Raw genomic sequence first — 16,588 nt, forward strand, 5'->3', positions numbered from 1 at the left:
GAGACAACAGAGAAATCGAATCCATAGTAGAAATAATGTAACAAACAAACAAAAGAATGTCACGAGTGAAAACAATTAAACCATCCGTGCAAAAAATATTAAATAAATTATACTTAGTCCCAAAGAAATTTAATTCAATATTCTACTTTAAAAGAAGAAAAAAAAATTCTACCAAGAATAACAATAAGGTGAAACTAGAACATCACTCATATAATTAACAATCCACATCTAAATCAAATAAAATATAAAAGTGAAATTATAATAAATTAGAACAATCTAAAAAGTCACATATTAAAAAAAATGAATGAGAGAATGTAACCAAATATAATTAACAACAAACCACATCTGAATCAAATAAAAGTGAACTATAATAATAAACAACAATCTAAAAAGTCACATATTAAAAAAAATGAAAGAGAGAATGTAAGAGGAAAAACCTAATTAAATCCCTCTTTCCAGGGATGTCGATATGAATTTAACATACTCTATATATAATTAGAATAATAATCACGATTAATTAAGCAAGGAAAGGCTTGGTGCAATAATTAAGGTTAATTAATTAAAATTGAAGACAATAAACAAAGGTAAATTACTTACCACCGGATGCGTAGGAATGAATGTTCCTCAATTTGTTGTGCATAATTTTGGGATTTCATCGCCTCATTTTGGTTGAAGATTGATTAGGGAATTAATTAGAACCTAATAATGAAGAAGAAGAAAATTAAGGAAGAGATCAAATAATTTTAATTACACACCATCCATACATCAAATGAAAGAAAAGAAAAATAGAGTTCCATAGATCAAACGGTCAACTCAATTATAAACCCTAATCCATAATTATTAACAAAAATAAGAAGAACATAATTCAAGCAATTAGTATTTTAATTAGAAGAAGAAGAAGAGGAAAAAGAAATTTGAATTTGAATTTTGAAAAGTAATTAATTAGTTTTACCTTGTGCCTGGGGAGATGAAACGAAGCCACACCACGACTTGGAGATGAAGCGAAGCTGCGTCATTAGTTTAGAGATGAAATGAAGCCACGCCACAACTTTGAAGATGAATTAAAGCCGCGTCATTAGTTTGGAGATGAAACGAAGCCACGCCACGTCTTTGAAGATGAAGTGAAGCCGCGTCATTAGTTTGGAGATGAAGCGAAGCTGCGTCATGATTTTGTAGACCTCATTGAAGATGGAGCCGAGCCATGCACACTGACCTTGAACTTGAAGATGGAGCGGAGTCATGCACATTGATCTTTAACTTGAAGATTTAGTGAGGCCATGCATGCCAATCTTGAACTTAAAGATGGAGAGGCTGATACGAAGCCTTTGAACTTAAAGATGGAGAAGTATTGATGAAGCCTTTGAACTTAAATATGGAGAAGCATCGACGAGACCTTCACACTTGAGTTTGACAAAACATCGACAAATTCTTCGCATTTGAGTTTGATTCAGCATGAAGGGCTGGCTTGACTTAAGACTTTGAGCATGAAGATGAAGCATTGATGGAGACTCTAAAACTTGAAGATGGAGAAGTGTATAAGTTTACTTTTAAAGAGGAAGCGAAGCGCATTCCACGTGTGTGCCTTTTATTTACTGTGTTGGCTCCTTACGAGGGATGAACACCCATTGTGTTGCCCCCAATAGGGATGAACATCTTCAATTTGAATGTCATTCTTTGACGGGGATGATCAACATCAATCTTGTAGTATTATACTTAGGTGGTTGTGGTACCTCTTCTGATGGACCAAACTTAAATTTCTTAAGTTTTCTTCGTACCTTTAAAGAAAGGGATCGAATCATGACGTAGTTCAAGTTTTTTTTTTTTTTTTTTAACTGGACTGAACTTGAAGTTTCAATCTACACATTCATTTCTTAATGATAGGGATCAAGTCATAATGTAGTTCGAAGGAATTTTTTTCCTTTTTATGCGCGACTGAACTTAAATTTCTTTAAGTTGCCTACGTACCCTTTATAATGAAAGGGATCAAGTCGTAACGTAGTTCATACAATTTTTTTTTTTTTTGGGTCCGTTCACATCTTAAGCTCATGTGGGTTAGAAGCATCATGCAGTTTAGGCTCTTGCGATGAGGAGCTTTTATTTAAACTTCAGAAGCTGTTATTTCGAGGTTTTGATTATCCTCTTCATTTGTAGGATTCATCAATACGATGAGTTTTGGCTTCACTATCAAGAAACCTTCTGTACTTATGTCAACAAAAAATTTCCTCTTGATGCGTGAATCTTTTCGTCGTTGTTTTCTTCATGGAATGATGTTGGCTTTAAGATTTTCATCCTTCCTTTACGTTGATCGCTAGTCTTGAGACGATCGAAAGCAGATGCTGGAGGTTGATCTTTCTTTGATGTGCATATACTTAGCCTTTTGAAGGTTGAAGTTCGAGCAGAAGTAGTCGTTGGACATTGGTATTCTTTTCCTACCGTGGCCATAATCGATCTTTGAAAGACTAAAGATCGAGCAGTTGAAGGCTTAATACGATCGAAGACTTGTTCTTTTCTTCATTTCTTCTGAATCTTTGACTTCTCCGGCAGTCACATGATTGTTGTCGAATTCCACTATGCTGACAGTGTGACATGCAATAATTTCTGATACTTTCTCTGGATGATTATTGAGAAAGCTTCTTGTGCGAAATTCTACCGAGGTTGCCGGCCGTCGGAATTGAAGGAAGTGGGTCTTTCCTCGATTCGTGGTTCAGAAAGTCCCTCATAGGTTGGCGATACTTAGCTCCATGTCGTGAGCGTGGGTCGCTAATTCTTCAAAGGTACGGGGTTTAATCCCTCGTAGGATATAGAAGAGTTCCCAGTGCATACCTTGCGTGCATATTTCCACAGCAGACAACTCGGTGAATCGATCTTTGCAATCTAGACTCAGAGCACTTCATCGATTGATGTAGTCGACGACTGGTTCCGCTTTTCGTTGTTTGGAGTTCGTCATCTCCATCATGCTGACGGTGCGTCTAGTGCTGTAGAAGCGATTCAAGAATTCTCTTTCAAGTTACTCCCAGCTGTCAATCACCTCAGGCTCTAAGTCTATGTACCAGTCAAAAGCGTTCCCTTTGAGGGTTCTGACGAACTGTTTGACCAATAGATCTCCTCTTGTTCCCGCATTTTCGCACGTTTGTACGAAGTGGGCAATGTGTTGCTTTGGGTTGCCCTTTCCATCGAATTGTTGGAACTTTGGAGGTTGATACCCAGCTGGCATTCTCAGGTTGTTGATTCTCTTGGTGTATGGCTCAGTACATAAAGGAGGTTTGCAACGGTCCTTCGTACTGAGCTCTTATGGAATTTGTGATCATATCCTGGAGCTGTTGAACTGACAGGGAGGCAACAGAGGTAGATTGTGGTGGCTGACTTTCCTGCAAGACAGTCTTTCCTTTGTGGGCTTTTGTAGCTGGGAATTGACTTGATTCAGCAGTATCTCGAGCATGTATCTGATTTCTTAAAGCATCGATTTCATGATCTCGCTCCTCCATTAAGAGATTTATCTTTACCTCAGATCTGCCATGGTCGACTCAGTCATTACGTCAGTCATCATGACCGACACTACATCAAAATGTGATTCCTTCTCTGATAGATAAGTAACAGAAGCATAGTTTTCAAACAAGGGATTTTCTCTGATGACGATTCCGCCTTTAGGAAATTCCATCAGTTGGCCCCAGATTTCCTCCGTGATGACAGAGCTTATGTAAGTGTTGCTTGCGACGGTGGTAGCTTTTGATTCAACTTTCTTTGATGCCATCTGTAGGTTTCTTGACTCGGATGACGAGAGAGAGATGAGAGGTAGAAAGGTCTCACTGGGCGTGCCAAAGCCATACGAGATCTCCGGAGAAACGTGTTTCGTGGAGTTGAACTTAAGTTGGTGTAGTTGGAGTTGATTTGATGCAATGTGGTTCGATCATTACTTGATCAGATTCTCTCTCGGTTTGGTAGATGCGCGACTTGAAGAAGGAAAGCACCAAACGTTCTTGTAGAAGAAGTCTTGGAAGCTTGGAGTAGAAGTCTTGGAAGAGTATGTCTTCAAAGGTCAAAAAGCCTTCCTGTGTAGCTTCGGGAGTCTTGGAAGCTTGAAGTAGAAGTCTTGTTGTATTTTTGTCTTCAAAGGTCAAGCCTTAGAGTGCACTTCAAGAGTCTTGGAAGCTTGAAGTAGAAGTCTTAGAAGAGTATTTGTATCTTCAAAGGTCAAGTCTAGGATACAGCTTCAGGAGTCTTGGAAGCTTGAAGTAGAAGCCTTGGAAGAGTATTTGTGTCTGAGTCTTCTGCCTTATAGGAGTGCAACTTCAGGAGTCTTGGGAGTCCTCGCTTGTTAGTGAATTCTCTCTGGGTCTTCTCATCTGACCCAAAGTCAATGATTTTAGAAATTCGTCGTTAATTTAGCAAACGACGTGGTGACTTGTAATCAATTCAAAATTTCTCATCCAACAGCTACATCCGAAAGATATAAAATATAATTAAATAAGTAAAAGAAGAAAGTACAAAAAATAATAAAACACATAGAAAGAACATGATAATGTGTAAAATGAAGCACAAAACTAACAAATCAATTAATAAATTTAAAAAGGTGAAACTAATAAGGAAAAGAGAGAGTGATAAAAATTTGGACAATCCATAATTAAAAAAAAAAAAAAAAAAACTCACAGAAAAGGAGAAGGGTAAGACTGTTCACCCTTGTATAGTCACACAAGAAAGAATAAAGCTAGAACTATAAAAACAAGCAAATAAAATAGAAAAAACAAAAAGTGAAATTTAGAAAATACAAAAAATAATAACATAAAGAATACAAAAAATGGAACTAATTAAAGAATGTCACATTATAAGACAACATAAGAAGAGAGAAATTGAAAAAATCATAGTAGAAACAACAAACAACCAAAAGAATGTCACGAAAAATTTATGGTGAAAACAATTACCATTCGGACAAAAAAAGTATTAAAAAATTATACTTCTAGTCCCAAAGAAATTTAATTCAATACTACTTTAAAAGAAGAAAAAAAATCTACAAAAAATAACAATAAAGTGAAACTAGAACATCACACATATAAAAATCTACAAATTAGAACAGTCCACATCTGAATCAAATAAAATATAAAAGTGAAACTAGAAGAGAAAAATTATAATTAGAAAATAATATAAAAAACTATTGATGGACACTAGAAGAGAAAAATGATAATTATTTGAACAATCTATAATTCAAACAATATTGATAATAGTAGAACTAAAATAAAGTCCCATAAAAGAAACATATTATAAAAATATGATGTTCAACAATGCACTGTATTAAATAACTAACAAAGCAATATAACAAATAAAAATATTATGCACAAAGTAAAACTAAAGCAATATACCAAAGAAATATATTATAAAAATATGATGTGCTTGCACAAATTTAACTAACGAAACAATATCCCAACTAATAATACACAAAGTAAACTAAAATAGAAGAGGGAGTGACGAATTAAAAATTAGAACAAAAAAATGATAAAACTAAGAGAAATATAGTACTTCAAAAAAATAATATTTTGCAAAAAAATCAACAAATAATAGTCAAGAAATACATATGCTTATAAATGAATTATTTTGAAGAGAAAGAATGATAGCTCATTCATAGTTAAATAAACAAACAAATGTACCAAATTCATGTCACTCACACAAAAGAGAAGTGTGCATACAAAACTATATAAATACAACCATGCCAAAAGAAAAATAAATACTATATTTGATATAAATGAAACAAAATATAATAATCTATTTAAACAACTAAATGAGTAATCATCCATAATTGGTCTAGATTTCATAAAGATTTCTATATGGATTAGAACAATCCATATAGAAAAAATATACCAAAAACAATCAATAATTGGTCTAAATTTCATAAAGATTTCTATATGGATTAGAACAATCCATATAGAAAAAATATACCAAAAACAATCCATAATAGAGAACAAAATATAATTAAACTAGAAGAATATGTCACACAAAAGAGAAAGTGAGTTTTTTCAACCAATGCGTAAAATAATATATATATATATATATATATATATACACCAAAAATAATAAAATAGAGAATAAAGAAAGTGAAAAATTTTGAGCAAACCATATAATGCCAAAACAATAGAACCCAATACTTCAATTGAATCAAAAGAGAGAAGAGAAAGAGTGAAAAAAAATTAAACTATCCATGCCAAACAAGATAAATAGTTATTTCACCTTGGGCCCGAAAAAAATATATATAAAATATCTTCTGTAAAAAATACTAAATGAAAAGAATAAAAATGTACAAAGAGTAATAAAATAGAAAAGAATAATGTGAAACTGGATGAGGATATTTGAAGAGTGCGCACCCCACCAAATTATGGTAAAAAGCAAATAAAATAAAACAAAAACGACAACACAACATAGACTAAGGGTGAAAACAAATTAAAACCTTATCCATTAATGGAAAGGCATGTCTAAAGATAAATAAATTCTACATTTATCCAACACATAAGAATCTATTTCTAAAAATGTCCAAATGAATAAATAAAAACGTACAAAAAAATAAATAACAATACAAAAACTGATACTCAAGATGACACATATTGTTAGAAAAAAAACCATCCATAGTGCAAAATGCAATTATGCCAAAAGAAAAAATGACCAAATGGTTACCAAAGAAGTACAAAAAATATAATAATATTAAAAGGAATACGAAAAGAAAGATGAAAGATATAGTTTAACCATCCATAGTGCAAATGACCACTATGACAGTACAAATAAATGCTACATCCAAAGAAATACAATATAATCAAATAAGTAAAAGAAGAAAGTACCAAAAATAATAAAACACACAAAAAGTTAACATTGTCAAGAGACTTACAATAATATGTAACATTAAACACAAAACTAACAAATCAACTAAAGGTACTTTTTGAACCCTTAGCATACAACCCAAAATATTAAAAACTAAAAGACAAAAAGAGATCATAGAAGAGGGGGAAATTGAAACAATCCAGTAATAACATTAGAAAAATAATAATGTTGAAATTTACTAGTAGAACCAGACCAAATAAAGCTAGAAGAATAAAAACAAGAAAATAAAATAGAGAACAAAAAGTGAAATTTAGAAAATACAAAAAATTAATAAAATACAAAAATACAAAAATGGAACTAATTAAAGAATGTCACATTATGAGACAACAGAGAAATCGAATCCATAGTAGAAATAATGTAACAAACAAACAAAAGAATGTCACGAGTGAAAACAATTAAACCATCCGTGCAAAAAATATTAAATAAATTATACTTAGTCCCAAAGAAATTTAATTCAATATTCTACTTTAAAAGAAGAAAAAAAAATCTACCAAGAATAACAATAAGGTGAAACTAGAACATCACTCATATAATTAACAATCCACATCTGAATCAAATAAAATATAAAAGTAATCAATAAAATATAAAAGTGAAATTATAATAAATTAAAACAATCTAAAAAGTCACATATTAAAAAAAATGAATGAGAGAATGTAACCAAATATAATTAACAATAAACCACATCTGAATCAAATAAAAGAGAACTATAATAATAAACAATAATCTAAAAAGTCACATATTAAAAAAAATGAAAGAGAGAATGTAACAGGAAAAACCTAATTAAATCCCTCTTTCCAGGGATGTCGATATGAATTTAACATACTCTATATATAATTAGAATAATAATCACGATTAATTAAGCAAGGAAAGGCTTGGTGCAATAATTAAGGTTAATTAATTAAAATTGAAGACAATAAACAAAGGTAAATTACTTACCACCGGATTCCGATGTGTAGGAATGAATGTTCCCCAATTTACTTACCACCGGATTCCGATGCGTAGGAATGAATGTTCCTCAATTTGTTGTGCATAATTTTGGGATTTCATCGCCTCATTTTGGTTGAAGATTGATTCGAGAATTAATTAGAACCTAATAATGAAGAAGAAGAAAATTAAGGAAGAGATCAAATAATTTTAATTACACACCATCCATAGATCAAATGAAAGAAGAGAAAAATAGAGTTCCATAGAAAATCCATAATTATAAACAAAAATAAGAAGAACATAATTCAAGCAATTAGTATTTTAATTAGAAGAAGAAGAAGAGGAAAAAGAAATTTGAATTTGAATTTTGAAAAGTAATTAATTAGTTTTACCTTGTGCCTGGGGAGATGAAACGAAGCCACACCACGACTTGGAGATGAAGCGAAGCTGCGTCATTAGTTTAGAGATGAAATGAAGCCAAGCCACAACTTTGAAGATGAATTAAAGCCGCGTCATTAGTTTGGAGATGAAACGAAGCCACGCCACGTCTTTGAAGATGAAGTGAAGCCGCGTCATTAGTTTGGAGATGAAGCGAAGCTGCGTCATGATTTTGTAGACCTCATTGAAGATGGAGCCGAGCCATGCACACTGACCTTGAACTTGAAGATGGAGCGGAGTCATGCACTTGATCTTTAACTTGAAGATTTAGTGAGGCCATGCATGCCAATCTTGAACTTAAAGATGGAGAGGCTGATACGAAGCCTTTGAACTTAAAGATGGAGAAGTATTGATGAAGCCTTTGAACTTAAATATGGAGAAGCATCGACGAGACCTTCACACTTGAGTTTGACAAAACATCGACAAATTCTTCGCATTTGAGTTTGATTCAGCATGAAGGCTGGCTTGACTTAAGACTTTGAGCATGAAGATGAAGCATTGATGGAGACTCTAAAACTTGAAGATGGAGAAGTGTATAAGTTTACTTTTAAAGAGGAAGCGAAGCGCATTCCACGTGTGTGCCTTTTATTTACTGTGTTGGCTCCTTACGAGGGATGAACACCCATTGTGTTGCTCCCAATAGGGATGAACATCTTCAATTTGAATGTCATTCTTTGACGGGGATGATCAACATCAATCTTGTAGTATTATACTTAGGTGGTTGTGGTACCTCTTCTGATGGACCAAACTTAAATTTCTTAAGTTTTCTTCGTACCTTTAAAGAAAGGGATCGAATCATGACGTAGTTCAAGTTTTTTTTTTTCTTTTTTTAACTGGACTGAACTTGAAGTTTCAATCTACACATTCATTTCTTAATGATAGGGATCAAGTAATAATGTAGTTCGAAGGAATTTTTTTCCTTTTTATGCGCGACTGAACTTAAATTTCTTTAAGTTGCCTACGTACCCTTTATAATGAAAGGGATCAAGTCGTAACGTAGTTCTTACAATTTTTTTTTTTTTTTGGGTCCGTTCACATCTTAAGCTCATGTGGGTTAGAAGCATCATGCAGTTTAGGCTCTTGCGATGAGGAGCTTTTATTTAAACTTCAGAAGCTGTTATTTCGAGGTTTTGATTATCCTCTTCATTTGTAGGATTCGTCAATACGATGAGTTTTAGCTTCACTATCAAGAAACCTTCTGTACTTATGTCAACAAAAAATTTCCTCTTGATGCGTGAAGAAACACGACTGTGAATCTTTTCGTCGTTGCTTTCTACATGGAATGATGTTGGCTTTAAGATTTTCATCCTTCCTTTACGTTGATCGCTAGTCTTGAGACGATCGAAAGCAGATGCTAGAGGTTGATCTTTCTTTGATGTGCATATACTTAGCCTTTTGAAGGCTGAAGTTCGAGCAGAAGTAGTCGTTGGACATTGGTCTTCTTTTCCTACCGTGGCCATACTCGATCTTTGAAAGACTAAAGATCGAGCAGTTGAAGGCTTAATACGATCGAAGACTTGTTCTTTTCTTCATTTCTTCTGAATCTTTGACTTCTTCGGCAGTCACATGATTGTTGTCGACTTCCACTATGCCGGCAGTGTGACATGCAATAACTTCTGATACTTTCTCTGGATGATTAGTGAGAAAGCTTCTTGGGAGAAAATCTACCGAAGATGCCGGCCGTCGGAATTGAAGGAAGTGGGTCTTTCCTCGGTTCATGGTTCAGAAAGTCCCTCGTAGGTTGGCGATACTTAGCTCCATGTCGTGAGCGTGGGTCGCTAATTCTTCAAAGGTATGGGTTTAATCCCTTGTAGGATATAGAGGAGTTCCCAGTGCATACCTTGCGTGCATATTTCCACAGCAGACAACTCGGTGAATCGATCTTTGCAATCAAGACTCAGAGCTCTCCATCGATTGATGTAGTCAACGACTGGTTCCCCTTTCTGTTGTTTGAAGTTCGTCATCTCCATCAGCTGACGGTGCGTCTGGTGTTGTAGAAGCGATTCAAGAATTCTCTTTCAAGTTGCTCCCAACTGTCAATCACCTCAGGCTCTAAGTCTGTGTACCAGTCAAAAGCGTTCCCTTTGAGGGTTCTGACGAACTGTTTGACCAATAGATCTCCTCTTGTTCCCGCATTTTCGCACGTTTGTACGAAGTGGGCAATGTGTTGCTTTGGGTTGCCCTTTCCATCGAATTGTTGGAACTTTGGAGGTTGATACCCAGCTGGCATTCTCGGGTTGTCGATTCTCTTGGTGTATGGCTCAGTACATAAAGGAGGTTTGCAACGGTCCTTCGTACTGAGCTCTTATGGAATTTGTGATCATATCCTGGAGCTGTTGAACTGATAGGGAGGCAACAGAGGTAGATTGTGGTGGCTGAATTTCCTGCAAGACAGTCTTTCCTTTGTGGACTTTTGTAGCTGGGAATTGACTTGATTCAGCAGTATCTCGAGCATGTATCTGATTTCTTAAAGCATCGATTTCATGATCTCGCTCCTCCATTAAGAGATTTATCTTTACCTCAGATCTGCCATGGTCGACTCAGTCATTACGTCAGTCATCATGACCGACACTACATCAAAATGTGATTCCTTCTCTGATAGATCAGTAACAGAAGCATAGTTTTCAAACAAGGGATTTTCTCTGATGACGATTCCGCCTTTAGGAAATTCCATCAGTTGGCCCCAGATTTTCTCCGTGATGACAGAGCTTATGTAAGTGTTGCTTGCGATGGTGGTAGCTTTGGATGCAACTTTGTTTGATGCCATCTGTAGGTTTCTTGACTCGGATGACGAGAGAGAGATGAGAGGTAGAAAGGTCTCACTGGGCATGCCAAAGCCATACGAGATCTCCGGAGAAACGTGTTTCGTGGAGTTGAACTTAAGTTGGTGTAGTTGGAGTTGATTTGATGCAATGTGGTTCGATCATTACTTGATCAGATTCTCTCTCGGTTTGGTAGATGCGCGACTTAAAGAAGAAAGCACCAAACGTTGTTGTAGAAGAAGTCTTGGAAGCATGGAGTAGAAGTCCCTTGGAAGAGTATGTCATCAAGGTCAAAAAGCTTCCTAAATAGCTTCGGCGAGTCCTTTGAAAGCTTGAAGTAGAATTCTTGATGTATTAGTTTATTTGTATTTTGTCTTCAAAGGTCAAGCCTTATAGAGTGCATTTCAGAGTCTTGGAATCATGAAGTAGAAACTTAGAAATATTTGTCTTCAAAGGTCAAGACTAGGATACAGCGTTCAGGAGTCTTGGAAGCTTGAAGTAGAAGCCTTGGAAGAGTATTTGTGTCTGAGTCTTCTGCCTTATAGGAGTGCAACTTCAGGAGTCTTGGGAGTCCTCACTTGTTAGTGAATTCTCTCTGGGTCTTCTCATCTGACCCAAAGTCAATGATTTTAGAAATTCGTCGTTAATTTAGCAAACGACGTGGTGACTTGTAATCAGTTCAAAATTTCTCATCCAACAGCTACATCCCAAAGATATAAAATATAATCAAATAAGTAAAAGAAGAAAGTACAAAAAATAATAAAACACAAAGAAAGAACATGATAATGTGTAAAATGAAGCACAAAACTAACAAATCAATTAATAAATTTAAAAAGGTGAAACTAATAAGGAAAAGAGAGAGTGATAAAAATTTGGACAATCCATAATTAAAAAAAAAAAAAAAATCATAGAAAAGGAGAAGGGTAAGACTGTTCACCCTTGTATAGTCACACAAAAAAGAATAAAGCTAGAACTATAAAAACAAGCAAATAAAATAGAAAAAACAAAAAGTGAAATTTAGAAAATACAAAAAATAATAACATAAAGAATACAAAAAATGGAACTAATTAAAGAATGTCACATTATAAGACAACATAAGAAGAGAGAAATTGAAAAAATAATAGTAGAAACAACAAACAACCAAGAGAATGTCACGAAAAATTTACGGTGAAAACAATTACCATTCGGACAAAAAAAGTATTAAAAAATTATACTTCTAGTCCCAAAAAAATTTAATTCAATACTACTTTAAAAGAAGAAAAAAAAATCTACAAAAAATAACAATAAAGTGAAACTAGAACATCACACATATAAAAATCTACAAATTAGAACAGTCCACATCTGAATCAAATAAAATATAAAAGTGAAACTAGAAGAGAAAAATTATAATTAGAAAATAATATAAAAAACTAATGATGGACACTAGAAGAGAAAAATGATAATTATTTGAACAATCTATAATTCAAACAATATTGATAATAGTAGAACTAAAATAAAGTCCCATAAAAGAAACATATTATAAAAATATGATGTGCAACAATGCACTGTATTAAATAACTAACAAAGCAATATAACAAATAAAAAATATTATGCACAAAGTAAAACTAAAGCAATATACCAAAGAAATATATTATAAAAATATGATGCGCTTGCACAAATTTAACTAACGAAACAATATCCCAACTAATAATACACAAAGTAAACTAAAATAGGAGAGGGAGTGACGAATTAAAAATTAGAACCAAAAAATGATAAAACATAATATTTTGCAAAAAAATCAACAAATAATAGTCAAGAAATACATATGCTTATAAATGAATTATTTTGAAGAGAAAGAATGATAGCTCATTCATAGTTAAATAAACAAGCAAATGTACCAAATTCATGTCACTCACACAAAAGAGAAGTGTGCATACAAAACTATATAAATACAACCATGCCAAAAGAAAAATAAATACTATATTTGATATAAATGAAACAAAATATAATAATCTATTTAAACAACTAAATGAGTAATCATCCATAATTGCTCTAAATTTCATAAAGATTTCTATATGGATTAGAACAATCCATATAGAAAAAATATACCAAACACAATCCATAATAGAGAACAAAACATAATTAAACTAGAAGAATATGTCACACAACAGAGAAAGTGATTTTTTTCAACTAATGCGTAAAATAATATATATATATATACACCAAAAATAATAAAACAGAGAATAAAGAAAGTGAAAAAAATTGAGATGTCACAATTATGCCCCCAAACAATAGAACTAAAACTTTCAATTGAATCAAAAGAGTAAGAGAAAGAGTGAAAAAAATTAAAAACAACCATGCCATCAAAAATAAATAGTTATTTCACCTCGGGTCCGAAAGAAATATAATATAAAATATCTTCTGTAAAAATACTAAATGAAAGGAAAGAATAAAAATGTACAAGAGTAATAAAATAGAAAAAAAAAAGATATGTGAATCTGATGAGGATATTTGAAGAAGTGCGCACACCCACCAAATTTTATGGTAAAAAGCAAATAAAATAAAACAAAACGACAACACAACATAGATAAGCGGTGAAAAAAAATTAAAACCTTATCCCATTAATGGAAGGGCATGTCTAAGGTACAAGATATATAAACTTCTACAATTATCCAACACATAGAATCTAATTTCTAAAAAATGTCCAAATGAATAAATAAAAACGTACCAGAAAAATAAATAACAATACAAAAACTGATACTCAAGATGACACATATTGTTAGAAAAAAACCATCCATAGTGCAAAATGCAATTATGCCAAAAGAAAAAATGACCAAATGGTTACCAAAGAAGTACAAAAAATATAATAATATTAAAAGGAATACGAAAAGAAAGATGAAAGATATAGTTGAACCATCCAAGTGCAAATGACCACCATGACAGTACAAATAAATGCTACAATATAATCAAATAAGTAAGAGAAGAAAGTACCAAAAATAATAAAACACACAAAAAGTTAACATTGTCAAAGAGACTTACAATAATATGTAACATTAAACACAAAACTAATAAATTTAAAAAAGTGAAACTAATAAGACAAGGGAGTGATAATGTTACACTCTAAAGGAAAAGGTACTTTTTGAACCCTTAGCATATAACTCAAAATATTAAAAACTAAAAGACAAAAAGAGATCATAGAAGAGGGGGAAATTGAAACAACCCAGTAATAACATTAGAAATAATAATGTTGAAATTTACTAATTAAAGAACAAAAAGTGAAATTTAAAAAAAAGAAATAAAAAAAAAGAAATTAAAATAGAGAACAAAAAGTGAAATTTAAAAAATACCAAAAATTAATAAAATAGAGAATACAAAAATGGAACTAATTAAAGAATGTCACATTATGAGATAAGAGAAATCGAATCCATAGTAGAAACAATGTAACAAACAAACAAAAGAATGTCACGAGTGAAAACAATTAAACCATCCGTGCAAAAAAATATTAAATAAATTATACTTAGTCTCAAAGAAATTTAATTCAATATTCTACTTTAAAAGAAGAAAAAAAAAATCTACCAAGAATAACAATAAGGTGAAACTAAAACATCACTCATATAATTAACAATCCACATCTGAATCAAATAAAATATAAAAGTAATCAATAAAATATAAAAGTGAAACTATAATAAATTAGAACAATCTAAAAAGTCACATATTAAAAAAAATGAATGAGAGAATGTAACAAAATATAATTAACAACAAACCACATCTGAATCAAATAAAATATAAAAGTGAACTATAATAATAAAGAACAATCTAAAAAGTCACATATTAAAAAAAATGAAAAATGTAACAGGAAAAAACTAATTAAATCCCTCTTTCCAGGGATGTCGATATGAAATTAACATACTCCATATATAATTAGAATAATAATCACGATTAATTAAGCAAGGAAATGCTTGGTGCAATAATTAAGGTTAATTAATTAAAATTGAAGACAATAAACAAATGTAAATTACTTACCACCGGATTCCGATGCGTAGGAATGAATGTTCCCCAATTTACTTACCATCGGATTCCGATGCGTAGGAATGAATGTTCCTCAATTTGTTGTGCATAATTTTGGGATTTCATCGCCTCATTTTGGTTGAAGATTGATTAGAGAATTAATTAGAACCTAATAATGAAGAAGAAGAAAATTAAGGAAGAGATCAAATAATTTTAATTACACACCATCCATAGATCAAATGAAAGAAGAGAAAAATAGAGTTCCATAGATCAAACGGTCAACTCAATTATAAACCCTAACCCATAATTATAAACAAAAATAAGAAGAACATAATTCAAGCAATTAGTATTTTAATTAGAAGAAGAAGAAGAGGAAAAAGAAATTTGAATTTGAATTTTGAAAAGTAATTAATTGTGCCTGGGGAGCGGCCCCTCTACTTCACTCATATGAGAAGCCGTAAAAGGTACAAGCATTGAGAGGTAGTTCTTCTTCATTTCATAGGAAATTGGTTTCTCAACAGAAGCTAACGCCCAAAATACTGACCACAAAAGCAAAGAAATCAAACAGAAATGGAAATAGAAAAAGCTTGAGTTTGAGAAGAACAGCGTTGTCGGTTACCTTGGCATAATAATCCTTCCAGACTCTACGAGCGATTTGATGTCCACCCAAATCAAAGGCCTTGAATTTGATTTTTCCAATACCCCTCTCCTCGGAGGTGGGGTACTGGGTAGGCTGGTGCTGAACTAACCTCTAGAACAAGCAAAGAAAGAAACAAAGAACAATATATGAAACAAAACAGATGGTTTATACCCAGATCGTAAAAACAGAAATGGAATAAAGGGAAATGGAAGAAATGAATTGAAACCTCTTCTTTCAACATATGGAGGAGGGTGGTTTTTCCGGCATTATCGAGGCCGAGAAAGAGGATCTTGGCCTCCCTCGGTCTCAAGACGCCATAGAACCAGTCAATGAGGAACATTGGAGGAGCGGATTGAAAGCAGATCGGAGAGGATCTACGTCGGCGATTGAGGAATCTGAATGCTTTAAGGTCTTCGATCTGCTGCACAGAAAGGAATTTGGAATTGGGAATTTGGGGAATTTGGAAGGAGAAGATGAGAATACGAAAGGGATAGAAAATAGAATACAGCTTTCTCGTATGAGTGAAAAAAAATTTAAATTATATGAGTGAAGCAGAGGGGCCGCTCCCCCTTTTCACCGACCACACTAAAAAAAATAGCCGTTGCCGGTTGCCTCATAGCCGTTGCTGGTAAAAATAAGAGGAATCATTAACCGCTGCTTCAAGTTTAATTTGGTTAATTATTATATTTTCATTTATTTAATTTCAAATAAACACATTCATTTCAAATAATAATAATAATAATTTGTTACTCAGGTTCATAAATTAATTGAAAAAAGGGTTGAGATGGGTTTTCTAAATTAAATTACAGGAAGTAAAATTAAAGTGATGAGATTAGTTAATCCAAAAATTAGAAAAGAATTAAATTTTGCAAGGCATGAGAGAATTGAGTGATTATTATTGGAGTGTTAAATAAAACAAGATGGTAATTGGTAGTAGCTCTTACTTAGATTACAGAGAATAAAAAGTTTGGTAGCTTGC

The 16,588-nt window shown here is 32.8% G+C and overlaps 1 protein-coding gene and 1 long non-coding RNA gene across 2 annotated transcripts in view; both read right to left on the reverse strand.

Annotated features, from left to right (window-relative positions):
- LOC150031567 (uncharacterized) overlaps positions 1–4,956 on the reverse strand; it is a 34,097-nt gene extending 29,141 nt beyond the window's left edge. Inside the window, exons 1-2 of the long non-coding RNA XR_016525733.1 lie at positions 953–4,956; positions 598–699 (exon numbers count right to left, since the gene is read on the reverse strand). This is a non-coding gene — a long non-coding RNA (uncharacterized LOC150031567). The remainder of the gene's footprint in view (positions 1–597; positions 700–952) is intronic.
- Positions 4,957–15,276: 10,320 nt separating this feature from the next.
- On the reverse strand, positions 15,277–16,138 carry LOC150031568 (small COPII coat GTPase SAR1-like). The gene is made up of 3 exons (XM_090308869.1): positions 15,836–16,138; positions 15,589–15,720; positions 15,277–15,508 (listed from the first exon to the last, which is right to left on the reverse strand). The coding sequence occupies exons 1-3, from the start codon at positions 15,947–15,949 to the stop codon at positions 15,494–15,496; spliced, it is 261 nt and encodes an 86-aa protein (XP_090164995.1). The 5' UTR covers positions 15,950–16,138; the 3' UTR covers positions 15,277–15,493.
- Between the last annotated feature and the right edge of the window lie 450 nt (positions 16,139–16,588).

This window comes from Benincasa hispida, unplaced genomic scaffold (genome assembly GCF_027475165.1).
Source record: "Benincasa hispida cultivar pf3 unplaced genomic scaffold, pf3_genome.v1.1 HicScf113, whole genome shotgun sequence".
NCBI lineage: Eukaryota > Viridiplantae > Streptophyta > Magnoliopsida > Cucurbitales > Cucurbitaceae > Benincasa > Benincasa hispida.